Source organism: Centroberyx gerrardi, chromosome 12 (genome assembly GCF_048128805.1).
Source record: "Centroberyx gerrardi isolate f3 chromosome 12, fCenGer3.hap1.cur.20231027, whole genome shotgun sequence".
Lineage (NCBI taxonomy): Eukaryota > Metazoa > Chordata > Actinopteri > Beryciformes > Berycidae > Centroberyx > Centroberyx gerrardi.
In genome coordinates this window covers 20,395,388-20,423,049 of record NC_136008.1, presented here as the reverse complement: position 1 = coordinate 20,423,049, position 27,662 = coordinate 20,395,388, and the positions used below count along the sequence as shown (strand labels likewise).

At 43.0% G+C, this 27,662-nt stretch overlaps 1 protein-coding gene across 1 annotated transcript; it reads left to right on the top strand.

The window, feature by feature from the left end:
- The first annotated feature begins 101 nt into the window (after positions 1–101).
- eif3ea (eukaryotic translation initiation factor 3, subunit E, a) lies at positions 102–26,979 on the top strand. The gene is made up of 13 exons (XM_071902371.2): positions 102–207; positions 1,451–1,568; positions 1,894–2,011; positions 4,178–4,220; positions 5,063–5,167; positions 10,279–10,404; positions 10,755–10,879; positions 13,251–13,377; positions 14,273–14,374; positions 19,045–19,154; positions 24,884–24,986; positions 25,469–25,603; positions 26,779–26,979. The coding sequence occupies exons 1-13, from the start codon at positions 118–120 to the stop codon at positions 26,812–26,814; spliced, it is 1,338 nt and encodes a 445-aa protein (XP_071758472.1). The 5' UTR covers positions 102–117; the 3' UTR covers positions 26,815–26,979.
- The last annotated feature ends 683 nt before the right edge of the window (positions 26,980–27,662 follow it).

The window sequence follows — 27,662 nt, the reverse complement described above, 5'->3', positions numbered from 1 at the left end:
AATAGTAGCCCTTGAAAGTCATCATCCTGGGCCTTCTTATCGGGGATGCTGAGACCGTCGCTGATTGGTCATTCCCTCCCTACTCTGCTACATCCGCTTCCTTTCCTCGAGGTAAAGATGGCGGAGTACGACCTCACCACCAGAATTGCCCACTTTTTGGACCGGCATCTCGTTTTTCCTCTGCTGGAGTTCCTGTCTGTCAAAGAGGTATGCGCCGTATTTACTTATAAAGCTTTCGGTGCGTTCTGTGTTATTTTTAGGGACACGTAGATGGTCTTTAACCAGCCCTGAAAGCCATGTGCGCCGGAGAGCTGGTCTCAATTCTGCAGTTGCGTGAAGTCAGCCAGTCCTAGCCAGAATAGACCCGGAAGTTTAGCGATTCTGCCTTCAAAATAAAAGCGAAAGAAAGTCACCGTTAGGAAAAACTCCTAAGTAAATATCGGAATGTGCACAACAACAAAATAATTGTAGCATAATGTTTAGTAGAGTCATAACATTATACATGGAGTGAAAATATAGTTGAAAAGTAGACACGAAGGATATTAAGTAGTATCATTGTGCATGGCATTTCAGTAGGTTTTTAATTTGAAAATACAGGGCCGGAAGTTGTGCTTTTTATTGTGACTAGTTTGACACTGGTTAATTCAGCCTCGCGCTGTTTCAGCTGACTGTAGGAGCGCGCGTTTCATAACTCGGAGTCGTAGGTTGTAGACATTTGGCGGGCGGTGTTCCCTTACGCACGCTACTTTTCAATAGGCCAATAATGTTGCCGCCCAGTTGGACAACACAGGGCCATAAAACATTCGTATTTCTGTTCCTGAACGCAATGCTAACCCTTAGCTTAGCAGCTGGCTGTTTTAGTTTTAACTGCAATAATGAATCCATGGGTAGGATTGGATAGTACGGCAACAACTGGGGAGCATCAGTAAATAGCTGGAAAATGTTTATTTTAAATATCCATGTCAGATCAAGCCGTGTCGGCTGGTTGAACAAGCAGGGCCTGCCCGACACCCAGCTAGTTAGCTTATGGTAACGTTGCCGTTAGCTAACTGACATGCTAGTAAGCTACTTTTCCAGCTGTCTGCATGTTCCTCGTTGTTGAGCATTAACGTTATATCAGTAACATTCCTGAAAAATCATCACCTTGTCGCCCTTTATGTTCTCAATAGTACTAACACCAATATTATTTAGGATATTGGATGGCAGATACAATTAACATGTCCGTGAGGAGTTGCTGCACTTTGCCAGGCGTTAACGTTATAGGTAGAACAAAGGGGCATAAATCCTAACCCAATAAATAGTTTTTGTCTTGTTCCTTTCTAATAATCATTAAAATTGCAAACAACATGTATCATTCTTTATAGCTGAGTTAAAACAGCTGGTGAGATTATAATATCATACAAGACCATCCTCCTCACCTCTACCTTCTTTTATTGCCCCTGTTTGTCAGATCTACAATGAGAAGGAGCTGCTTCATGGAAAGCTGGACCTCCTCAGTGAGACCAACATGGTGGACTTCGCCATGGATGTGTACAAAAACCTCTTTCCCGAGAAGGAGATTCCCCACAGTAAGTGCTCTGTCTACTGGCTTAATTACATGTTACATCCCAGAAGCTCGGAAGATACACACTCCTCACCCCTTTTTCCAACACAAACACACACAAAACATATAAAACACGCATCACTGCCACCAGGAAAGATATTGATATTGCTTGATAGACTTCAGGCAGGAATACTGTGCTACACCACTCAATATTGACTTGGCTGTAATAGTTGTTTTATCAACTATTTAATAAGATTTTATCAGTTCAGTGCTAGAGCACAGACCATATACCGGTTGGTTTATGGTGTCGCTACAGTAAAAACACTCTTTATCCTTCCTGTGTCATTCAGCTCTAAGGGAGAAGAGGACAGCGGTTGTGGCCCAGCTCAAGCAGCTCCAGTCTGAGACCGAGCCCATCGTGAAGATGTTTGAGGACCCAGAGACCACAAGGCAGATGCAGTCCACCAGGTGAATAACACTATCATTTTTTAAACAAGTATATTGACTGAGAGTCGTCAGATTTTTATATATATTTATTTATATATATATTTATATATATATATATATATATTTTATATATTTTTAGATGTTAATAGGCCTATTGCAGCTAATAAGATTGTTAGATTTATTAGTGGTCTCACTTTAATGATTCTAGGATTAGTAAAAACGGAAGTGTGATTTAAAACGGTATATGGCACGGCAGCATCGCAAGGGGATTTTGTAATTGAAGAATCAACTGCATTTCCCAACTGTCTTTGGAGGGTTTCATTGAGCGAAGTCAGCAAACGCAGAAGGGAAAGGAGACAGACACAAGATGCTGCGGTTAACTTTATTAAAGCTATTTTGTCGTCTGCGGTGATTAAAATAGTTTGGTCATATTCAGTCTTCATCCTTTCCTTTGTTTCTTGGCGAGAGTGGGTACAGTTAATCAAAAGCATTTTTCATTTTCATCCTCTTTCCAGTTTGTCGTTTTTGTTTTTTGTTGTTTTTTGTAGCTGAGTTGTAGACAATTGTTTATTTAAGCCTAAGTTTTGCAGAGGTTCTAATTGAACTGTTATGTGAGATTTGAAGCCTGATAATTGCAATGTAGAGTTAGCTCTTGTCTGTGTTATTGTTAGTTTGCTGTCAGTTTGCAGTTGGGGGGAAATCTCTCTTTTGGATGAGGAGTCATGTTTCTGTCTTTAGTTATACATGAATTGTTTTTGATACCGATGGATTTGTAAAACAATAGGAAACCCATCTGGGGTCACTGAAGAATTCTGTCTTAAGCCAAAGGACAAGCAACAGTCTAATTCAACTATTGTGGCCTATCAGTTTAAATTATGCTTGATGCAGTTGTTTGTTTTTGACATGATTTCTGGATTTATACAGAGGATCATCCAGTACTGGAAATGACAAATGGTTAGATATTTGAATCCCTTAGCCCTGTACACTTGGGTTAATACAGACAGATATACAAATGATTTTACAGTGTAGTAGAGCCTATTAGGCTTAGTCCTTTTATTGAACAGTTAGCAAATATGGGCCATACCAGACTTTATTTGGACAGCAACTGAAGCCAGAAATCTCAGGCCAAGCCTAGCCATCATAGTCAATCATATTATAGCCTAATCTATAAACAATCTGTCATTATTAGAAACACTTTATGGATTACAAGCAACATTAGGCTGTAAACTATGTTCTAATTTGTTTGGATTTGTTGAAGTAATGAAAACCACTTTGGGGTTTTTGACCCAGCATACTGCCTCTGGTTCCTTGACTTTTTTAGTGCAGAAGGTGGCAGTAATGCTGTGCAGACTTTTTTGTGAAGGGTAGACACTTGATGGACATCTCAGCAGCAGTTCTCTCATCTAAAGCCTAACAAGTTTTGACACTGGAGAGATGTTTTGTATTACCATTAAAGCGTAGTGTGTGGATAATGCTCTGTTGCCCTTTACTATGCCAAGGCAGGTAGATACAGGCGCTGTGTAGCTTGAGCTGCGGCTTAAACATGTGCTGTAAAAAAGGCATCTGTTGTATTGATGTCCTCTTAGTGGATGGTATGGCCAGTGGCTCTGATAAATCATTAGGATCTGTGTTCCCATCATGCACAGCGGGCTAACATTCCCCTCCACAGGTAAGCTAGTCACCTAGGAGCTGCTGGAGACTGTCCTTCATTAGACTCCAGGCAGGAGGCAGCATGGCCTGAAGCAGTGGAGATGCCTTCCACGGCCTTTTACACATATCACACATGTGAAAACACATACACATACATGCACATCACAAAAGTACACATACCCAAGCAACACACATACCTTCATTATGGTGCGTAAATTTCTAAATGCCAACACTGTAGATCACATGTAGAGAAGGCCATAGAGTCTCAAAGACTGTACTGAGAAATCAAGATGGATTTTATTCACCAGACGTAATTTGTTAGACATGGATTAGATTTGTAGTAGCCAAACCAAACGTAATATACAGCCCATCACTTTGCTTTAAAAGTGAAATGGACTTCACTTGCGTACAGTTCTTGATCTAGACCAGAAATGGAAAAATACACCTGAATGAGGCTCCAAAGACCAGGATGTCAGCCAACTGGCGACTCCAGTTAAATGACTTCTAACTACAGGAACTGTCTTGCTTTTTTTTCAGGGATGGACGGATGCTGTTTGACTATTTGGCGGAGAAACACAACGTAAGTTGGCTTACTTTGCTGACATCTCACTTCTTCACTGCATTTCCCATGACTCCTATGTGAACCCATGGTTGTTTAGGGGTGTAGTGGGAGGGGCAGGTCGAGCAGGGAAATGCAAAATTACTTCCCAAAACCCTTAACTCATTTTCGGGGTTTGTATGGCTTGCAGAAATTCTGCGGACATTTACATTCTGTGGTGAATTGTTAAGAATAAACGGAGTAGCTCGGGACTCGTGGATAGAGCCGCAAGAATGCCGGAGGTTCTATATTTGGCGTGATGTTTGGCTTCTTACCCTCCCCTCCGTTGGTCCCCTCCCACTCCGGTATCCCGCTGACCTGCACCCTGTCCTCACTGCACCTCCACACAGCCAAGGCCCAGGGCCCCTCAGCCTGCTGTGGGAAAGGCTTGGGCGGCCCGGAGCACCCACTGCCTGTCACAGCTACACTGAATCTCAGTGAAAAGCCTCAGTTCACACTGACGTCAGCACACACTGCTCTGAGACACTGGACAACAGGAAGGACATTTAAATATAGGCAGACATGTAGGCCTGAAATGATATCCCTATACATATATACGCCTTATTTAGTTCACATGACCACTTCTTGGTGTGTTTGTTACACAACAAGCGGAATGTTCTAGCTTTGTGAACTTTAAAATAGATGTAATTGTGTTGATTATTTTTTGTAGCATTCTGTATGTGGTTGACTATTTTTTTTTTCTGTACACTGCCCATGCATGACAAAATACTGCTGACATTTTTTTTGGGAGGGTGATTTATGCTTAACCTGTGGTTATTTTTCAGTTTTTCTGTGGTATTGATACTCTTGTGTTTCTCTTGAAGTTCCGTCAGGAGTACTTGGACACTCTGTATAGATATGCCAAGTTCCAGTATGAGTGTGGAAATTACTCCGGTGCTGCAGAGTACCTCTACTTCTTCCGTGTCTTGGTAAGTTTGCAGCCTTTGTCAGACACACATTAAACAACAATAACCATTAATCGTGATTTTTGCTGATTTTTATTTCACAGGACAAACTCAGGGGTAATAATTGTAGTAATAACTGCACAGCTTGCCTTACTTAACAATGTGGTTGTAGTATTGCAATATTTTCATGGATATATTAGCCTGAGGCATTTCTACTATGACATATTAAAATTGCACACCACATTATGTTTGCCAGATTACTTTAATTCCTCAAAAGGCCAGTGCTTGCATAGAGGAGGAAAGGAACACTTATAAGTAATTGAATGTGAAAAGCTTACGTCATTCCCTGTTCAATTCCCTGCACGTCTTCTGTATTAGGGGGAGGCTGCTGCTCTAGGACTTGAGTAGGATCTTTTTACTGGGCCAAGTGATCAGTGGCGGACTGCATAATCTGTCTTTAGTCTTCTCACTGGGCGGGCCTCAGTAGACAGCTTATTGATTTGAATGCTGTGGCCAGATAGCTCCTTGTCACGATTCCTGGGCTCATGGTGTGCTTAAGTTATGCAGGGCATCCCTTAGTGAGCCTCATGAGGGCTACATGTAGTCTATTCTATTTTAGCAGAACTGCTTGTTATTGAGAGAACTTGCAGAAATGTTCATTTTGCAAAGTGTGTTCGGTGGGGCAATTTGAAATTTCCCACCGGTATTCTACTCAATTTCTGAACTGAAGTTTAGAATGATGATGAGTCAGGTGACAAAGACAGAGGTGTACAATATGGAGAGTTAGATTAAATAATTTTCAAGAGTTGAAATATTTTCAAAATCAGATAATACCACACTAGGTTTTTGCGGGGGAAGATAATTACAGTTCACAAAGAGTACTGGCAGTATTCTCGTTACACATGCGTACTCCTTATTTCCTCTATAAACAAAGAGACTCATTGCCCGGGCTCTGGCATTTGTGGCTTCTCTCCCACCGCCCTCAGAAATGAGTGAAAGATGAACTAGGCAGTGAATGGGCGAGGTGCAGCAGGACTGCGACTGCTATACTGCCTCTCTGAGGACTGGAAAGCCCTTTACTGGCCTTGGTGGCAAATTGAGTGAAGAGAGGGGAGTTTGGGTCACAGAGTTTTGTCACATTAGATAACTCTTAAGTCTTGTGAATGGACAGCCTGTAATTTTTTTATTCTGTGGAGCCGCCACGGCTTTAATAGATCTAATTGCCAGCAGGAGTTTAGCTCTATTTTGACTCCTGTGGTGTTATCTTGCACCAAGTGTTAGCAAGTTCAGCTCAACCGAGTGTCCTGTAATGACCGATGGAACCAGCCGGCATAGTCGGTGGTTTCCAAGTGTCACTCACTTGTCTTCTTGTTTTTGTTTGTCTTCGGTTCAGCATTGAGCTTTGCGGTAAAACAAAGACTCGTGCCAAAGCCAGTCCTGAAAGAATGGGCAAGAATAAAATCAACATTTTGTCTATTCATTAGAGTGAAAAACATTAAGACCATCTTTTGTTCCTATTCTAATTGGCATTTGATACTGCGCTGCGTTGCCTCTTGTCTTGCGGATGTCAGTGACTCTAGCTAGTCATGCACGTCGACGGTGCTGGAGTGTCCTCTACTGAAAAGCTTGGCAGAGGCTCTGAGCGATGATGAGCCCTCTTCGCTATAAACAGCCCTCTTAACCCAAAGCAGTTGGGTACTTCATTTGATGGGTTGTCTCACTGATGTACTCAGATCTATAGAAGGACGACTCGCATCCCAGACAAGATGATGGGTAATTCACCCAAGATTTCCACTTCCACCCCCTCCTAAAGAAAAAAACATTAAAAAGAAAAGTCTTCAAAAGCTTGCAACGGATATACCCCCACCGTTCCAACAACAGTTGTTTATGGCTTTGCAACTCAGTCTAAATAAACCAAAATTGCTCTAATTGAGGTATGTTGTTCTAAGTCCAGCACAGATTTTTTTTTTTTACCCCTCAAATCGTTAGACCCCTCATTTTAAGTTCCAGCCAGAACAGGCTCTGTAACTAGATATCTGTTGCTTACTCTTGACAATGCAAGAGGCTTTTCAGAAGGGGGGAAAAGGTAGAAATGGATTTCATTAGTGGGAGTCCGTATACTGCACTCCCCCTCGTCTCTTTTCGGTGTTTTGTGGACCTCCCATCTTCACAGGCCCCTTGTCTCCCTCCCCCTTATGGGAGAGGTGAGGCTCCATAAGTCATTTAACGTGGGAAACCCAGTCAATTAAACGAAGGAAGCCAGCCTTGCAAAATCCAGGCCTCAGGTCCAGTTACAGTGTGGCCTAGCGCGAAAAGAGCAACTTATTCATATCATCACTTAATGCAGGGATTGGATGTTGAGAATAAAGATTGAGTATCCCGACGGATCCCTAGCACAGTAAATTTATTGTTGCTGGTCAGTCAGTGAAAATGTGCCCATTTCACAAACCAATGGAAACTTAAGGTAACTGCTGGAAAAACCCAGGTATTGAAACTTTTCTAGCGTGGCCACTAGTGAAAGCCAGGCAGTGTGTGTGTAGAAAGCTGCCATAATGACCTGGAGGTCAGCCAAACGAAGCAGGCAGGGACTTCCAAGAGAGGAAAAAAAAATAACAAACAAAACAAAACACTTCAACAGATGAAACGCTGACCTTTATACTGGCAGTGCAGCCAAATTTTTCTCTCGCTGTTACAATGCTGATCTTTCTTGTGACTTCTGTACTTAAAAAGTCATTCGGACCGGACCTAAGTAGGGCTCTGTGATCAAAGCAACTCCGCTGCTCGGACTGGGTGGATGGACACGACGTCTTACTGTGCTCTCCTGTCGGGGAATACCACAGGAGATTTTCCTTTCTTTTTTCCCCCCTACCTGCCATCCTCTCATATAGCAGTTTGTTGAAATCAGAGTATAAATGGTCTTTGCTAAGTTCAAAAAAACCTTTTATATCCGAATAATCTTACCAATTTGTGGGGTTGCAGCGGAAATGTGATCTTTTTTTGGTGTTTCCTCTACTTGTGGATCTGTCGTGTCTCACAGTCCACTCCAGCGGCTGTCCGACGGTGTACGGGGGTGTGTGGTTAGCGTCTAGGTTTCTCTGGCCGCGCAGCAGACACCCACCCTGACTTCCTGCTTGACTCATGTCACTGTGTCTGGCGTTTGGTGTTATCGTGAACTACCGTGGCACAGAGTTTCCCATGAGCCCGAGGGTGTAGCCTAATGTCCACTACAGAGTGATTGCCCTACTGAGGTTCAGAGGCATTCTCAACCTGCGTTTGATTACCTGATTATTTTTTGTTTGTTTTAGCCCTTTCTGGAAATCAAAAACAGTAGCCTGCAACCTTTTTGAGGGTGATTATCCTCACAAAGATGTGTCTTGTTAGCGTCAGTTCATATTTCAACCCAATTACCTTGTGATAACGACACAGTTGTCCAAAGACTTTGTAACATAATTCACCCGGATGTTTTTTTTTTGTTGTTTTTTTTAAGGTAATGGATGGAGATGATCGTAATTATCATTCACATGATTGAAGTGGACTAGAGTTTGTTTAAACACTCTAAATGGAAGCACTATACTGACAATGTACCATGCATAGATTAGGGAATGTTATTTGCCAGGTTAGTGGGAAGTTATTTGCCGGTGATGTGTAACTGCCTGTCAACCAGCTAAGGACATTGCTTGAGGATATTTGTTATTTGTTTTGCCGGTCTCATCATCCATCCGCACATAAGTCATTTATACAAAAGGATTGCTTGAAGCAGGATGGTCTCAGTGATGAACACCTCCAGATGTTCCTGCTGTTTGCTAGTCTCTGAATTCAGTTTCTTAATGAACTCTGGAGAAACACATTTTGATTAGGCTCGACCTCTCTCTTGCTCTCACTCTTCTTTTTTTATATGTCTTTCTCTCTCCCTCTGTTTGTCCTTATAGTCTTGCTGATCAAAGCTCTCAGACATGTGTTTCACCAACTAGCAGTAGTAGCACCAGCGGTACACTTCATTATAGACCCCTCAGAGAGGCCAGAGTGTTTTCACAAGGGATTTGTCCTGGGGTCAGTGCAGAGTCAGACGAACTAGGGATGCCCCCCCCTCCTCCTCCTGATGAGATGCTAGGTGTGCCTGCCCTCCCCATCCATACCCTTCAGATTGATTGTTATTCTTTCAGATTGGTGGCACAGCTCATTTTCACTTAATTGCAGTTGATGATACAATTTCAGCTTTTTTCAGGTATGGAATCTAGGAGAAACCAAATGTTTGATGTAGAGGAGTGGTTTTGTTGGTGATATGCATCTGAACACAGCCTTGCCTGTCTACAGCTCTTTTATACTGATTAGGATGGATCTGACCCATGTCGTGCTGTGGTATGGCAATGTCAATGATAGACCGACCTTTGGCCTTGTGACCCTGTCTCAATAACATCTGAACTTTGCAACTTGCCAAAAAGTGTTAGTGACCAAAGGGGCAGGTTGACCTGGTAAGAGTTGGGTTAAATTATAGTTTCCACTCTTACATCCAATTGAAAATAGTCAAATGGTCTTTGGAATATTTGTTGCAAATAGGCTTATGTAGTAGCTTATAATGCAGGCTTTCATTTTCCATCTCCACATTTTAAGACCTTCAGCATTACCCTAGATAACTAAACAAGACTACTACCAAATGTTTTAGCGCTAGCAAATTGTTCAGACAGCACAGTGACACATGCTTCAAATATGCCTCTGCTTATTGTGGTAATCTGAAAGGATCGCACAGTATGGTCATCTGCAATGCAGCGGTCGTAGTATCTCAAAGTGCAGCAAATTAGGTTTTATAAAAAGCTAAACAGTCTTTCATGATCCATTTCTCTTTTTCTGTCAAGCCCCATTCCCTTAGGATGACATAATTTAATTCATTTATCCAGTATAAATAAGAAAAGTGACTGCACTGTGCAGCAGTGCCACTGAAGCCAAGCAAGCGGTGGCAACAGTCCGGTCTCACTGTGTACGGATGCAGATGTTATTGAACACTTAGTCAGCCTGGATGAGGAGACTTTTAATCAGTATTTAGTCTGCCAAGTAATGTGGAAAAACTGTTGTTTCATATGTTGGGAGAGCTGCCTGTTCCAGGTTTTAACAAGTGTGCCATGTTATCTGTTCCCTAGGTCCCATCTACAGACAGGAATGCCCTGAGCTCTCTGTGGGGCAAGCTGGCCTCTGAGATCCTGATGCAGAACTGGGAGGCTGCCATGGAGGATCTCACTCGCCTGAGGGAGACTATCGATAACAACGTAAATGCCCCACTTCTCAGAATTTGATACCACATTTAGATTCCCTTACATAGACTCTCATATTGACCACTTCACTTTTCAGCACAGCACTGCTGTGGTTGTTTTTTTGTTTTTTTCTCCCTCCCCACACTCACTCATCCGACTACTTAAGAACTTGGATTTGAGTACTTAGTGGCTGTAGGTATTTGACTGATGGCCGTTTAGGAGGCAAGAAAATTTTTTTTTTTGCATTACTGGAGAATATGACTGGTTAAATTATCTCTTTCTCTCTTTTTGCTTGTCCCTTCTTGGCTTTTTTCGCTGCTTCCTGCCTTCCTTCCTTCCTGCCTTTCTGTCTTTGTCCTGTCCAGTCTGTCAGCTCCCCTCTCCAGTCTCTCCAGCAGAGGACATGGCTCATTCACTGGTCTCTCTTCGTCTTCTTCAACCATCCCAAAGGCAGAGACAATATCATTGAGCTTTTCCTGTATCAGCCTCAGTAAGTATGATTTACGACAATATTGTTTACAGTCTGGTTTCTTGTTTTACCCCTTGCTTTACACCCAGAAAATTGCAATACTACACCAGATCTACACTCTTGACTCTTGGGCAAAGCAGGAGGTAGTTGTAAAGATAAGACTCCATTTCCACAAAGCAAAGGCTAAATGCCCACAGGAAAGGCAAAGAAGAGTGCTGCACCTCAGTTGAACCTTGGCTCTCAGGGTTGTTGGCCCAGGAAGGTAGATCCAAATGGGCATACAGCGATTTAGTTGGCAGATAATCCTAGGTCCTGTGAGATTTGGAGGAAAAGCTAGAGCTATTTTATAGAACTAACTCGATTTTGAGAAAACCATTTGCTTTAATAACGCTTTTTTGCGGGGGGGTGGGCTTCTTCATGAACCCTGCTGGTATTTTTAAAGTGGTTTCAGTCGTGTGTGTTTTTTGTGTGGTCTGTTTACTCTCCAAGTCGAGAACGAGGCCATGTGTATTGCAGATCGGAAACTTTATACACTGTGTTAAAATTTGCACACCACCTATTTTGATGTTTTTGCTCCCTCCCCCTGTCCTGATTGTAGGTTTGTGCAATTGAACAGATGATTGGACTCCACAGATAGTATGACAGGCCACCACAACACAGCAGACTGAGATGTCTGGTTCTCTGAATTTTACTCAGTTTTTAATTTTATTGTGGATGATTAAGGGAGCCTGCCCAATAATTACTCATGAAAAGCGCACCCGACCATCTGTGTGGACAAACTGAGGTCGTTTTGTGTGCTTTGCAGTTTCACAGTCTAGAAACCTCATGTTTTCCCCAGTGAGGCTTGGCTTGGCTCTTGTCCCCCATCTCTTGACCATTACTTCCTTTGGCTGAAGTCAGTGACCAGTGGCTGGCCTTCAGCTCCACATTTGACCTCCCTTACCTCTGCAGTCAGCAGATGTTGCCCAAAGCCTTGTTTGTGTACTAATGACAGACTGCACTGAGTTCAAGGGCATTCGTGTAGGAAATGATGTTCGATAACAAACTGTGATGCAGGTGCAAACCGGACAAATAATACTGCAGTAATGCAACCCAAGCAGTCACTTGATTGTCTGTATCACTTGTTCTACATCATTTTCTTCTCCAGATGGGCCATGAAATTGGAACTTGTTTCCCTGTCCCTATTCCCTGTTCTCTCTCACAGTTTCCCCATTCCACCCCCTCCCTTCTCTCCTCTCTGGTACCTCTCTGTTTCTTGTAACGTTGAAAATGTTTTGAACAGGGGAAATTTGAACTCTTACTTGATTTCTTGGCTGCATGCCTCAGTAGCATCTTCAGCAGCCAGTACAGCAGCGTTGTTGCCCCAAACTCGAAAATGATTAAGTCCCCTAAGTGGGGTTGGGTGAACGTTACTTATCCCCCCCCCCACCCCCCAGGCCTTCGAATCCCAGATATGGTACAGTGACTCATGCAGGATTGCTTGCTATTGGAGCCCCCCCTGGAGAGTGAGTAGGTGTAAGTTAATCAGGAACACAGCATGGAGCATTGTGGTCTGCCACGGGAGTCAAGCAACTACAAAGGGAGGGAGCGAGGGAGGGGGAGAGCTCCTCTAAAACCAGGCTGACGATGGCTTCGCCGAGCAACCCACTGCTGTTTTTAGACCCGACATCACAACTGCCACAGGTCCCTTGTCCCTTTAATTGTTCCAGCTAATTAAACCGTTGTCGGCGCTCTTTCTCGGAACACCATGTGTTCCTCTGGCCTAAGCTATAGGAGAGCTGAAGGGGCCCACTTACTGTGGCAGGGCAAACTCCACTTCCTCTTTTCAAATTTAATTTGGTCAGTGGGGGTTGAGTGGAGGGTGAAGTTCAAAGATAGATGTTGGGATAAGAATAAGGAGTGGTCCTGATACAGTTATTGCACATCTTGACAAGGCAGGCGTTGTATGTGTGCAGACCTTACATGTTGTTTTTACAGAAACACTGTCTCCAGAGTCGGCGTGGGATTAGAATTGGCCTGTAACAGGGCCCTGTCTCTCGTGCTCAGCCCTTAGCCAGTTGACCTGTGGTTGAAACACCAGTCCCTGATGGATAGGGTTTCAGCTACTGGGCAGGTCCCTGCTCGCTGATCTGTATCTACTAGCCAGGGTTTCCTTTCCCCCTCCCTCTCATAAGACGCTAATGAAAGAGACGGCTTAGAGCTGGGACCCATGTCCTGCAGAGAGGGTCCTGTTAGGTCACTTATCTATTTAGCTGGAAAGGCTATTTCTCCATTCTAAATGCCAGGAACCCAATAAGCAGCCAAAATGTTATATTGTGTGTCCTTGTAAAGATCATGTCTTTGCTTACATTGGTCTGATAAGTGATGATGACCTTTTATTTTGTCATTCCAGATACCTCAATGCCATCCAGACCATGTGCCCTCACATCTTGCGTTACCTAACCACAGCGGTCATCACAAACAAGGATGTCCGTAAGCGCCGGCAGGTTCTGAAAGATCTGGTGAAGGTCATACAGCAGGTAAAACTGTGTATTTTTCACCTGACGATGTTTCTTACACTTTACAAAGTACACACAGTTATCAGGTCATTACTTACAGGCCCGGGGTTTCATACAGGCATCGGTGAGTGAGCAACTGACCATGTAAACCCAATAGCATTGCTGACAGTCCCTTCCAAGAGCAGGGAGAGTTTATTGGGGTTTGGGTCCAAGCTGGAGAAGTCTTGAACCCATTACATTTGATGAATGGTAGTGCGCTGTCTGATTGTAGTGTACCGATGCCTTCCCCACCAATGACAGTAGCTTCTTCAGAGATCAATGGCTCTGAAATCCAAATAAGCACCGTCTCGGTGGGTTGTGGGTAATCACTAAAACATGTGCTCACTGCTCTCTGCTGTAAGGCCTTAGGTCTTCTTGGGACTCTTCCTCTAAGCATGGTTTGGAACTGTTGGGAGTTTAGAATGTGTTTTTACTCAAGTCCTTGTAAATCGTAATGTTTATTTAGCTATGGTCCCCAGCAATTGGCATTTTGATTACGTAATAGTCATTGTTCTTTGCTTGTCAAGCAACTTGAACTAAATCATGTTTTATGATATTTTTTTTTGTCTGATTGAAACTATCAAATTTACTGATATCAGTGATTTCTGTTGGACTAGAACAAACGCACACTTTGAATGCTTTACATGCATAGTGTTACATCATGAATCACACAGGATTCAGATATTACAAGTTCAACATGGTTTAAAGATAATTTCATTTGAATGCTTTATTTGCATCCAGACATAGTTCAACCTTGATTTCATTAGCAATGACAGTTACAACAGGCAAGATGCTAAAAGTGAGTTTTTGCTTTTTTTTTTTTTTTTTTTTTTTTGCACAAACAGACACACTCACATTTTGTTTTGGTTTTTTCCAGGAGTCTTACACCTACAAAGATCCAATTACAGAGTTTGTGGAGTGCCTGTATGTGAACTTTGACTTTGATGGTGCACAGAAGAAACTGAGGGAGTGTGAGTCGGTAAGTACTTCAACCACCCCTCCACCACTGATTACTCATTTCAACCAATTTTGGCAAGAGCAGTCAGCCCTGGTTTATGGTGGCTCTCTGTGATGATATTGTGATCTACGGAGGACCCCTGATTTGTGGGCCAATCTCCTGAACTTTCTCATGGAGCATAGTAGTAAACACCATTCATGATCATGTGATTCTCTCTGACCTTATTTGCTGGAGTTCTGCGTGGGTCCAGTACAGACAGACCAATGACAGTCTGTGCTTTATATCATACTGGGTGATACAGAGGTCCTCTTGGACACCCTATGACTCACGCCCTCGGTCAGATTTTTACTATGGCCTGTAATTGTCCATCAGGCTAGTAGTTAACAGTAAAAGCTTTATAAGCAAAAGTCTATGCAGAGGCGTGCAGACACTCGTTTTAAGAGAGAGGTCTGTCATAGAAGAGCCATTTAGGGCATTTATTTCCATTTTGGTTTGTAATGGCTCAATGGCTTATACCATAACAATTCCAACTGTAGTCCTTGAGCTAAGAATGGAATATGAGTAGCACGCTGTAAAAGACCTCTCTTAATGTTGACAACACAGTCGCTGTGAACACTTTGTAATGTGATTCGATTAAGGTGACTGTAGACTAGGTGATATCTAGGGCTGGGTGAAAAAATCAGTTCACAAATACATAGATATTTTATTATATTTTTATTCATAAACAATTCTGCAAATCTTTATGTCAAAACTCTTGTGATTTTATCAAGAAAATGATCAAGAAAGTGATCCTCTAGTGATGATTTCGCTGTGGCTTTGAGAAGTACAGAGGATCCACTTGGCCTGTTCAGTAGTAATGCTGGGGGTCATTAAACCAGCTCCAGCAAATCTTGAGGTATATGTTTGGGTGCTTTTCAGATTCAAAATCAAAAAGGAGAGACATTAACTCAATTAAAGTAACATCTGTAAGCATTGCCATTCGGTATTAAAATACTGCGGTAACACGACGAATTTAAACATACCTGACTAGACACCAGTCAGATGTTTTCCAACAGCCTGTGGTTAAATCTGACAGAAATGAGCCTGTTAACTAGTGTGTGTATTTCAGTTCAACTCACTAGTTCAAAGAGTTGTGCATTTTCAGTGTGTATGTTTACATGTTATTACAAGTTATTTTGGTGCACTACAGCACACAGAAGTTTGCATGTATAATTTAATGCACTTCATCATGTATCACAATACTAAAAAGATTCACTGTATGGTTTGTATCAATTCACTGCAAATTTCAGTCATATATAGTGTAATGTATAATATCAATACTGTGAGAAGTATTGAAATCTAATTGGAATTTTACCATGACCCATGTTATTGAAATCAGAATGTATTGTGAGGTCCTTGGCAAAACCCAGCCGTAATGATATATGCCAGACAAATGACTAATGACAGATGTTCAGATTCTTATCATTCATTTGTGAATAATGTGATGTGGTTGATTACTAACAGGTCTGACATTCATGACTCTTACTGACAGTCAAACCACACAGGTCAAATTCTACCCTGTAATTGATTGGTTTGGCATTTTCTAGGTCATGTGGTGTATTTTCAGTGTTCCAGCCACCATCATACAGTGTGAAATCGTGTCATTCAATATCATTTCAGGTTTCTCACAACTTGTAGTATAAGGTCACCTTCACTTAATTTTGTGGTGCCATGGTAGTATATTTGGTTGTGTCCAAAATGGTTCCTATCTCAAATGGCTTTGATGTGTGACCTTCAGGGAATTCCTAAATTTTTAAAAAATGTTCATGTTGATGGGGCTTCTAATCTCAACTTCCTCTGCCAGGGCTTGCATATTTTGAGATATTTACCATGCACGTGCTGCATTTTCGTCCAGTTAGATATACACCATAATTGTGAGAAAATTAAGGTCATCGTTCATTTATGGCAAATCATGTGCTGCATTGATGAACTAGCCTATGCCCCGGATATGACTAATTTAGGCCTACTGATGAGGGGCTGGTCAGCTTCTAGAGACCCAATCAATGGACAGCAATCAGATTTAGAGAGAGAACAGGTGTCCTAACTGGTGTTGTGCTGTATGTATATTCTGTGAAACTTGATCTTCTGGTACATTCTTTGCATACACACTGTAATTTGGTTTTCCCAGATGACTTGATAATTTGGACCTGCAGAGGAATAAAAGGCTAAACTTGGGGCTATTGGGCCCCTTTTTCATCTTTTGCCTCTTGACGATAAACGTTCACAATGAAAAACATCTGGCCTGATCAAATGGCTCTTTCACAGGAGTAAATGTTTATAAATCATGTCAGCGGTTTACTGAAGGTTCCATTTCGTTCTAATCTATTTTTAAGCTAATATAAAGAGTCTGCAGCTTTCCAAGTCACCATTTAACAAATGAGGAAGTTATAACCAAAGTCATTTGCGCAGATTTGTTTTTACTTAGTTATACCCTCACAAAATCTGTGCTTGGTCAGAAAGAATTCAAAGCACGGTCCCAGAGAAAATGAGATTTTTCCTGTGCAAAAGCCTCCAGGGGCCATCTCCAAATGATGACATGTACTACCAACAATATTAGGGCTGGATCCTATTTCAGCTAAGACATGACACACTCCCTCAATCACCGACCTTGTTAAACACTTGCACGCACTTTTTAAGGACTCTCCGGGTTGGTCTTGACCTCACTCCACAGGGTTCTGTTTACAGAGACTCTACTGTGGTTGAAACAGATGCTCAATCCCAACTACCTCTCAGGTCAGAGCCCAAGTTATTCCAGGTGCTTGTAACACGGGCCTGGGAATAGGTACCTGTCAGTCTTATCAGAGCATGCCCAATGTACACAAAAGCCCTCATCAGACCTTGTTCAGTTCACAAGCAGGTCTAGTGAGGTGGGTGGTTACACAGAAGGTTTAACTACACCTTCAATGCATTACCTGTGATGGTCTGCAAACATTTTCACAAAATGGTCTTGTTTGAAGTCGATAAGGAAAGAGTTTTTTTCCCCTACAGACATTGACATGTGAGCCTTTAAAAAGAACATCACTCAAGGGTTAAAGGGATGCTTCGTAGAATGTGGAGTGATGGTTGAGGTAAATAGATACCCCAATGGGATGGGCTCTCGTCCTGATGAGCATTTGTAATGCATCAATTTGGAGCCATTGAGAAGACAAAAAAAGGCTCCATTGCTCTGTGAGTGGCACCCATCTATTTACTGATTGCTGTAATAGCCAGATATGGGTATTGTTTTCAGCTTCCCTGTCTTCAGTTCACTGTACCCTTCACAATGGTTTGAGCCAAGTGCTTTCAAAGTGGGGAGTTTAGCTTGGTTTAAATTGTCCTGTTCGGGGTGTTCATGTTTTTTCTTTCCCACTCCACCCCAATCTGGAATCACTGTCAGATGTTAGATGCTTGCATGTCAAAGAATGAAAAGTATAGGCCTACCTATAGTTCAACCCCTCAGATTGTGCATGAAAGGGCTCTTGAAGCCCCTTTCAGAATTTGTTTAAGCTTTGTGGTCTGAATCCCAGATGACAGTAATTAGAGCACTTAGCTGTTCAAAGTTTATCAGCCTTAGATAAGCGTTGTCATAGCTGAAATGTGCATTGCCTGATAGCGCCATGTAGTTGGGATTTATTCAAGCAGAACCTTGGGCAGATAGCAGCTTTCTAAGCTTAAGCAAACAAAGAGCTGGTAATTCTTGGAGGACTTTTGAAGATGGAGGTCTGTGATGTGAAATCGCACTCAAAGGATAGTTGGAACACAGCAAGCACTGAGGAATGTGAGCATTTCACACAGTGGTACCTCTGGGTGCACAGCTGGGTCATGAACATTTACAGTAGATGAAGTAGATGAATCGTCCATCTGCGCTTTTTGGGTAGTGTCAAAGAGTCCAAGCAAGACTCTGTTTCTTAGTGTAGCAGGCCACAGGTGATACATGAACTGCTGAAAAGCCTTGCTCTCATCTGCGGGTTTATGTAGACTGGAGGTTCTCATGTGTCTTGGGATGACTGTAGCACCCCTGAAAATCTGATGGTGTCTAAATTGGTGATCCCCCACAGCAGAATTGACACAGTACCACTGGACCAGATGAAGGGTGATAAGTCACAGACACTGTGGTCAGTTCAGTGGCTGGCTCCACTCTTATGTTCTTGTCTCATGTGGAGGCGGCAGAATTCAAAGATTTGTGGTTGATTTGGAGCACCCTGCATGGCCTGGGATTACTCTCTTACAGATGGGGCTTTCTCCTTTCTCCTTTTTGCCAAAATAAACTGTTGGGTAACTTAAATGTGGCCAGAATGGACCTCCCTACCCCATTCACTCTGACTGTATCTCAGAAAGGGTGAATATTTTTCTTTTCTTTTTAATTTGACTTGGGTTTCACTGAATAGAGTTTTCCCACAATTGAATCAGGCTTGAATCACAAAAAAGGAAAGAGATTGAAACCTGTAATGCTGCACTTATGACTCTCCGGGGCTATTCAGTCAGAAAGCCCAAGCTTGATTGCCATAACAAGTCTCTGAAAAGCTCTAAACTCTGTCCTTATTTAACTGTTTTACCTTCCTGGAACCTAACAGTGTTTTAATAGAAACTTTCAGCTAGCCTATACACTGACAGAAATAACTCTTGGTATAATATTTACACTAGTGTTATGTAACCTATTTTCTGTCGTCTAGGTTCTTGTGAATGACTTCTTCCTGGTGGCTTGCTTGGAGGACTTTATTGAGAACGCTCGCCTCTTCATCTTTGAGACCTTCTGCAGAATTCACCAGTGCATCAGCATCAGGTCAGTCACTCGTGCACTCATACAATCCAAACGAGATAAAACTAACAATTACAAGTTATGAAAGCAGTTCTTGTTGCCGTTGTAAGGAGACAATACAGTCGCCTTCAAACTAAGAGCATCTTGCACAGAATCCAGATGGATCTCAGAAGACTATACCAGGAAGTGACGTTTGCTATCACTAGATTCGCTCGGAGACCGCGGGCAGGAAGCAAAACCATCGGCTTTGTGATTAGTTGAATGTTCTCCACAGATAAGTGTTTATTGCCCCTTCCCCACACACATCCATGCTGACCCCACACATCTTGGGGATTAAGCATTGGGAGGTTTAACTGCTTCCAGGTCTCCACCGGTTGTTCTGCTCACTAAACTTTTAAAGACCACCTGAGCGAGACCAATTCACGGACAGGTTTCTCCCAGGAAGAGGTCAGGGTTTAGACAGCTTTAGACGTTGCCAGCTGCTGTAACAGACAGGAACATTTCAGCTCCCTTTCTTTGGGTGGATGGAGGTCAGGGGGTTCTGAAGGTCTCTATTGACCCCTAGTTCAAAATACAGTGTTGTTACATGAAAATTAAATTGACCTTGGATGCCCACCAAAACCAAGAAATTTAGTTAATGCTAATTATAGTGAGCATTAGGGGAGAGAAAAAAAAGATTATAGTAATTGTCTGCAATTAAGAGGGATTATAGGATTTGGCTGCCTCTTTACATCAATTTTAGAGAAAGACAAATATAAAGACAGAGCATCCACCCTTCCCAGCTATTAGTCCTCATCTTTGTATGGGTGCAATTGTATATGTTGCCGTGTCTCTGATATTATATTAGCTGATAGTTTTCTTGTTTATCATGATTACTTCACTATTTTGGAGTACAAATTGCCCTGTGCCTTTGAGAAAGCCCTACTCACATTATATTGCCCCTCAGGCATATTAGGGATGTTCAAAGTTTGAAGGCAGGCCTGCATTTCAAATACGCTACCACGAACACACGATGCTCAGTGGAAAGAGGGAATGAATTACTTCTCTTGACACGAAAATGATTGCATTGACTGTTATATAGAGCTGTGGAGGTCTGTAGTCAAGGTTGAACCATGGAACATGATCAGGCTCTGTCGAAATCTCCAGTTGCAGATTGTCTGGAATTGATTAGGAGTCCTGGTTCTTTTTGGCAGTCTTACTGCAATTGGAGCCATTTACTTGTTAAAGACCACAAAGGTTAGTGGTAACACTGAAATAGGAAGTTGAACGGTGATTTTTCTACTTTTCACCTTTTTTCAGTGTTTTTGGGTCTTTGTTTGTTGAGGTTTCTAAAGCAGGAATGCACATCATGGTCAGTGTCAGGGATTTCCGTGTTTATTTTTGGTGTTGTTATGACGATGGACAGAACATGTCTATTTTTGACCGACGCCCAAATTCCAAGTCATTAGTCCTCTACCCAGAAGCCCTCTGCACCCAAGCATGGACTCGAATGAATTTGATGCCTGTTTTTAATGAGGCCATTTTTACAGCTGTTGGCCATGATGGTTTCACAGATATTTAGCTTGCCTTTTGCCCACGGCATGGGACACAAAAGTAGACCAGAAGTTGGCGTAATTGAGTTATTTTATGCAATAAAGGCTTATGTAAAACGTACTGTAGGCAGTGAAAATGTGACCCCGTGATTCAAGCCTGCACTTGTAATTGCATACACACACATCCTTTTGTCTAGACTTTTGAATGTCCCTAGTGTGTGTGTGCGTGCGTGTGTGTGTGTTTCCAATTTAGTTTTGTTTTCATTGTTTGATTTACAGGGTTTATTCCCTTAGTTCTTACACTGATGTTTCAGTGGCAAGACCCTACTTTGACCTCAAATGGCACACTTGTCCTTTGACGTTTTAAGTAAGTGCTTGAGACATGATCATTTAGCCCTCACTGCACTGGAAATGGTCGGCAGTGGACAGTTTTTTCCCCCATCACCACATTGTATTTGTACACAACAGCTCACTGGTAGTTGGAAGGATTGTGTTGTGTATTTGGATGTAAAATGGAAGATCTTTCCACCTCACAATTGAGTCATTAGAAAGACCACACGGTCATTTCGGTTTCCCCGAAAAATCAATTTTACCCCAAGCTGAAAGCGAGGTTGCTCCAAATGGCTTGGAATCTCCAAACACTATCATATGTTAGTGTTTAACAATGCATTCATTTTAGCCCAGCCATGTTAAAGAAGGGGGCTACTTTCAAGAAAGACCCCCCCCCCCCCCCCTTTCTCCTCTAACCTAGTTATACCCCCATGCCTGACCTCTCTCACAGAGTGTGAGGTTGGTATTGAGACACACAGGAGTCCCCTAGCCTGAAGTCGAAAGCTCAGGAGCCAGAGTGAGCAAGGGGTTGAAATGAAAGTGATCCCCTCTCCCCCAAGGAACAGGCCCATGGTTGTGTAAAACAAAACCAGTCATGGAGGCTGTCTGCTTGGCTTAAGGGCCAACGGATGTCAATAGTGTAGGTTGTGTAAGTCCAGCCCACTCCCTTGCCCCTCTCACATCTCCCTTCTTTTTTCTCTCCCATTCCCTTGCATCTCTTATTTTCTCTCTAAGGTCTAAGAAGGGGTAGCTGTTAAAGACCTGTTTCAGAAAGACAACGAGATAAAACAAGCCCCTCTCTGATATACAAATGTCCTTCCTAGGAGGAAAACATTGCCAGACTTTCCTTTATAAATTAGATTACATGACTTTGGCTGGTACAGGCCAGGGCCCTGGGCCTTTTGGGGCACTCTGTGTTCCTGTGTTATGCTGGAGAGATCACGTTCAGAGGGGTTAGGGGTTAGCCTAACTCCCTGGCGAGGAAACCAGATCATGTTTGTTTTGATCATCATATCTGACCTGGGCTTGACTGACATGTGCCCCCACTTTACCAAATTGCCAAACAAAACACCCAGGACCCCTGCGCGGCAATCACTTAATCACATGGGGAAAATCTGAATCATAACAAATTTTATTTGCATTTGCCTTTGATTGTTGGGTAATAAGTGTAAGGGCTTTTCTGAATGTCAGGACTTCTTCGCACTGCTGTAGAGCAAGGTATGCAGAGTTGCAGAGCAGGCCTGATTGTCGGATCGCTTTTAAGGAATTGTCTTTGGCTATGAGTATGAGCTGCAACTATCCCTCAATGCACCATTTGCTCTGCATGAGCAGCATTTAGGCCTGCAGACTTGCACCACAAAATGTCGCCTTACTCTGAAGCAAAACCCCTGCCCGGCCTCCCTGGTGTTAATAGTGTCACTCTGTGATGGCCGACATGTGTTAGCCATCACGACCTAAACTCGCGTCATTTGACAGCTGACACTTTCCGTACTTGTTAGGTCCCAAATAATGATCCATAAGAGCAATTTCTTTGCCATACATCATTTTCCACAGGCTTTGCTGAGCCTAAGCGTAATCAGCTGTCCGGCAGAGCTAGTGGTGGGAGTTTTTGTCAGCATGAGACAATTATGACAGGTTGATCAGCCTCCCTGTGCGCCTCTTCTCCCTCTGGGCTGCTGAGATTCACATGAATCAATCCCTAACTGGTGTTTTTCTATCCTGTTATCCACCTCCTCCATCACTTCACTGTGGTGAAAGTGCTGATAGATCATGCACTGAAAGACCAGAACTCATTTTGTTCATTATGCTGAGGTAATGCTATTTATTTGTTTATGCCTTTAATGACCCTTCCAGACACTGATATCATTTCAGTTCCCTTCTGTATGTGGTTTTGCCACCATTTGAAGAAAAAATTGTGGGTTAGAAAGGGAAGATGTTTTTTTTTCTTTCTATTAGAGTCTTGAGCTAAGGCAAACATTATCATAAATGAGTTTACTTTAAACCAGAAGAATGTGTTAAAGAAGTCAGGATCTGGAAGCGACAGTTGAAATCAGTTTTGGTGGTGGTGGGATGTGACTGCGGACCCATAGCGTGAGAAGTGGTTTGGTCTGGCCAGATTCTAGCTTACTCACTGGTCTGCTGCACTGAAGGAGACTCACAAAATGTGATTAATGGACCAGGAAGTGATAATTAGTGGGGTAAATTGTTTTTATATAGGTCTCATAACCCCTATTATTTTGTACAAACACACATACACACACACACCAAGGGCACTCAGGCTGTATGCACTCACAAATTAGTACCTATTTAACCAAGTATGTGTGTTAATAAGGTTTGTTCAAAGGGGGGAGTGTGTGTGTGTGTGTGTGTGTGTGTGTGTGTGTGTGTGTGTGTGTGTGTGTGTGTGTGTGTGTGTGTGTGTGTGTGTGTGTGTGTGTGTGTGTGTGTGTGTGTGTGTGTGTGTGTGTGTGTGTGTGAGAGAGAGAGAGTATGTATGTGTTTTAGGTGTCTAGCTTTTGAGATGAGAAGTAGGGTTGCTGTAGTAATTGTGGGCAGTGCAGCAGAGGGGGCGAGGATATTTATTGGGGCCCTTATATGAAATGGGGCAGGAGGAAGGGGGCAGGAAACGTAGGGGGGGAAGGGGGTCTAGATGGGGGTATTGAGGGGGTCTAGTTATTTTGAAAGCCACAAGGGAAGCCAGCTGCACTGGGGAAGGCTTTGGATCAAAGAATACCAGCCACCCTCCTACCTCCCTCCCTCTGTTGTGACACATCCATGTCCTGCTGTATCAAAGAGCAGCCCGGCCTCCAACCTGGCTTTCATTTTGAGGGACAGTAGCTGGTTGGACCAGTGTGTCACGGCAGGCTTTAGCGACCAGGTGGGGAAAGAGAGTGTGTGTCCAGGACATCAAAGAGTATAAGGGGAAGAGGCCTCGGAGAGAACAGGCTTACACCGTGGGGGAGTCCCACCACACCTAATTGAGTTAGTCTTACAAATCTCTAAATCATGCTCCCTTTAGTGGAAGGCCATTGTAAGTCTCTGGCTTTTGCAATTTTTTGGTTTACTTCATATTAAACGACTTTCAGCCTGAAGTACAACATGTTGGCCATGTATTAACATTGTCAGATTGTAATTAGCAACTGGTCATTTGGCACCTAATGTTCAGCATCCATCATGATGTAGTGTTAAATAACGGCTCAATTACGTATTTCATGTATCCGTCATCAGTTTCAGCTCCAGGCCACTTAAACATATGCCCTATTCACACAGGACTAATATTACCTGGGGACGTCCAGTGATTTGTAATAACTGCAGAGATCGTCTGTGATTTTAAGCCTGTGTGAATCTGCCATGTTGGTAACTTGTAAAGTAAAAATTCATGCGCAAATTACCTAACATATTTCAGTAAAAACGAGGTCCCCTGATAATACTAATCACAAACGAATCAAACTTTTGGTAATTTCAGGCGTAATTTGTTTTTGGCATGCAATTTCTTCTGTGAGTGCAAATATCTTCCTTCCGCATGAAAAATGGAGGCAGTAGTGGAATCTATAGAGGAAGTTTTTGAATGCATTTTCAGGGCAAACCTCAAGTTTTGCTTTGCTAAATCAGGAAATTATACATCCGGGGCATCTGTGATTTTAGCTAATTTCATTCCTCAAAACGCAAAGGTTGGGGAATAATTCATTAATTACATGAGGTCCCCACATGATACTAGTCCTCTTCTAATAGAGGGCTATGGGCTGATTTCTTAGCCAGGTTATGCATCCTTGTACCTATCATCAGTATCGTCTCAATCCAGTTCCCTCAGCACCTAGACAAACCTCACTACCCTTCATGTTGCCTCTCAACCAGATTAGAACCTGATGTCTGTCTGTCTCCTTTCTACAGCATGCTGGCAGACAAGCTGAACATGACGCCCGAGGAGGCTGAGAGATGGATCGTCAACCTTATCCGCAACGCCAGGCTTGATGCCAAGATAGACTCCAAACTGGTAAGACGTCCCGTCTGCTTCCTCAATCAATCAGCTCAGGGCTTGATTGATTAATCAAAGCTTTTTAAACAGCCCCTCTGCAAATTGGGGGGTGTGATAGTCACATGCTCCTTTTAGATGTACCCTCTGTGTGACTGTGGAATGATAAAGATACAAGTATGCCATTATTTGTGTTCTGATTTTGTAATTGAAGGGTACACCGTAAGGACGTTGTAACGGTAATATCTCACCCTCGTTAGGTCCCCTTTGTGAGGCTCCATGTTGAACCTGCATGTTTTGGCATACACATCACAACAGAAGTCCTCTGTAATCAGCAAATCATACCCCGTTGCTCTGGAATGACATAGAATTATCTAGATGTGCCTAGATGTGAATGTGACCATGTAGCCACTGGTTGGTGTTAGCGGGATGGGGTGTCTGCAAGGCCAAATGTGATTGGCTCATTTGTTTTCGATTGTGTCTCTGCTGTCCCTTTTTTCTAGGGCCATGTGGTTATGGGCAACAACGCCATATCACCTTACCAGCAGGTGATCGAGAAGACCAAGAGCCTCTCTTTCCGCAGCCAAATGTTGGCCATGAACATCGAGAAGAAGCAGGCCCACAGCACCCGGAATGAGGTGAGCAGGACACACACACACACATACAGAATGGATACACACAAACCTCCACCCCAGCTCATCACCGAAGGCCACCGTCCCTCCCTTAACCGATCACATCTCTAGAAGGTCGACAGGAGTAGTTCAAAGCGTCTCCAATGATCAGCTCAGAAGAACAAGGCTGAAGAATGTTGATGAACAACCATCAACAAAAGCTCTCTTTACACGAAATAAGCCAGTAAGAGCAAGTTTAACAGAGCTAACGCTTTCATCCCTCCATTGCTCTTCAAAGGCCTAATGACAAGGTAGATTCCAAACAGCCATAAAACGAGGCCCGAGCACGGTGACTCAGCGCGGCAACGTAAATAAGGTGGACTCTCACACTGGCTTTTGGTGAACATTACTCAAAGCCTGGAGTTCCCTGCACTTAGGAGCTACTGCAGATGTCTGGCTCGGGGTCCAGTCATCCCGCGTGTGTGTTTTTGATGTTGACCTTGTGCGTATGAGTGGTATGTAGACCACTCAACGACTACAACGGCCCAGAATGTCATAATCACACACGCATCCTCTGACCTGGCCCTGTCAGTCGTTCTTTCACGCAACTCTCCCCTCCTTGAAGTTGGTAAAGAAAGGCACGTCTGTCAAAGCAGATTGATGTGTTGGTTCCCCCGCTCTGCGCATGCCAAGGCCATGGAGTTACGACAGACATGTTAAATGTTCACTTTTTAACTGCACTGCTCTTGAGTGGGTATCTTTTGATGTGCTCAATTACCCTCCTCCCTATTGTTTGAATATCTGCTGCAGGAGTGCTGCCATAACCCTGTCCTGTAAAAAAGCAAAGGCCCCCCTCATTAAGGAGTTTTTGTAATTAGACAAAAGAGGCTGCAAACAACTCACAGAGCACCATTACATCCTGCTATCCTCAAGGCTACAAATCACTTACATATAGAGAGCATTTACTGCCTACCATCTGGGTCGGCTGCTGAGGGTCCCTGTCAGCTCTCACAGCCACCCAGTGCCTACCAATAGAACACACACACACATTATACACTCCAAGAAGGAAAACGTCACCACTTAACTGCTTGCACATGTACGATACGTTTTTTCCCACAATCAACAACAAAGTGTTCGTTTTGATCAGTCTAGCAGATCTAAAAATGCTCTAATTTTATGTTTTCTTCACCTTTTTCTTCCAGACACCAAACTGGGCAGGTCAAGAAACTGGATTTTAGCAACACAAAGAAGATGGATGGATTTTGCCCCATTTTTCTATGCATCATACCATTCCGCTACATCCAGTTGTTTTTTTCCCTTACTTGTCCCTCAAGGAGCAGAGTACTTTTTTGCACTTGGTTCAAGTCATCACCAATTCAATAAAAAAATGACCTACAAAACCATTTTCACCCATGATTGCCTTATTTCTGGACATTACAAACGGCGGTTGAGGTTTGAGTGGTCAGACTTTTTTGTATCAGTAATACTTGATGAAGTTTTAATGTGTGCATTGAGTCACTGAGTGGGACAGTTAAGACTGCTGTGTGTGATGCGGCTCATGTATGCGCTGTAATGATGAATGGCTGTTTAGTCTGTTGGTTTTATGGTGTTTCAGTGGTTCGCTTCACCGTGGCAGGCAGTCTCACTGAGTGGGACGTCGGATGAAGGGGGCAAACAGAGGTGATGTACAGTTACTAGTGGTCATACTCTCTGCCAGTCATCCTCCCCATCTGAGGACATGAGGGAGCCATAAAGAACCATTAGCCAGACGGACACAATCTTTTTAATGTCCCGCCCCCCCTCTCTCTTTTCTCTACTTTCGACCTTCTCATAACTCAGCCTTCTCTCTCTCTCTGTCTCCCTCTCTCCTTCTTTATCGCAACTGCTCACAAACCAGTGTTTCGTTCCTCTCCCTGCCTGAAGCTTTCTTATTACTAAATCCTAAGATTTTTATGTACAAATACACCCGTCTTATCGGCCTAAATCACCGAGTGTTGCTGCAATGGAGAAGAGCATCCAGTCCCCCCTAATTGAAACTCGCCCCCTATTTGACCAAATAAAACTCTGGTGTCAGGTACGGTCAGTT

Coding starts and splice junctions, on each gene's coding strand:
- eif3ea (XM_071902371.2), top strand. CDS start 118: ATGGCGGAGTACGACCTCACCACCAGAATTGCCCACTTTTTGGACCGG. Junction 5,168..10,278: donor TCTACTTCTTCCGTGTCTTG/GTAAGTTTGCAG, acceptor TCTGTTCCCTAG/GTCCCATCTACAGACAGGAA. Junction 24,987..25,468: donor CCAAGATAGACTCCAAACTG/GTAAGACGTCCC, acceptor CCTTTTTTCTAG/GGCCATGTGGTTATGGGCAA.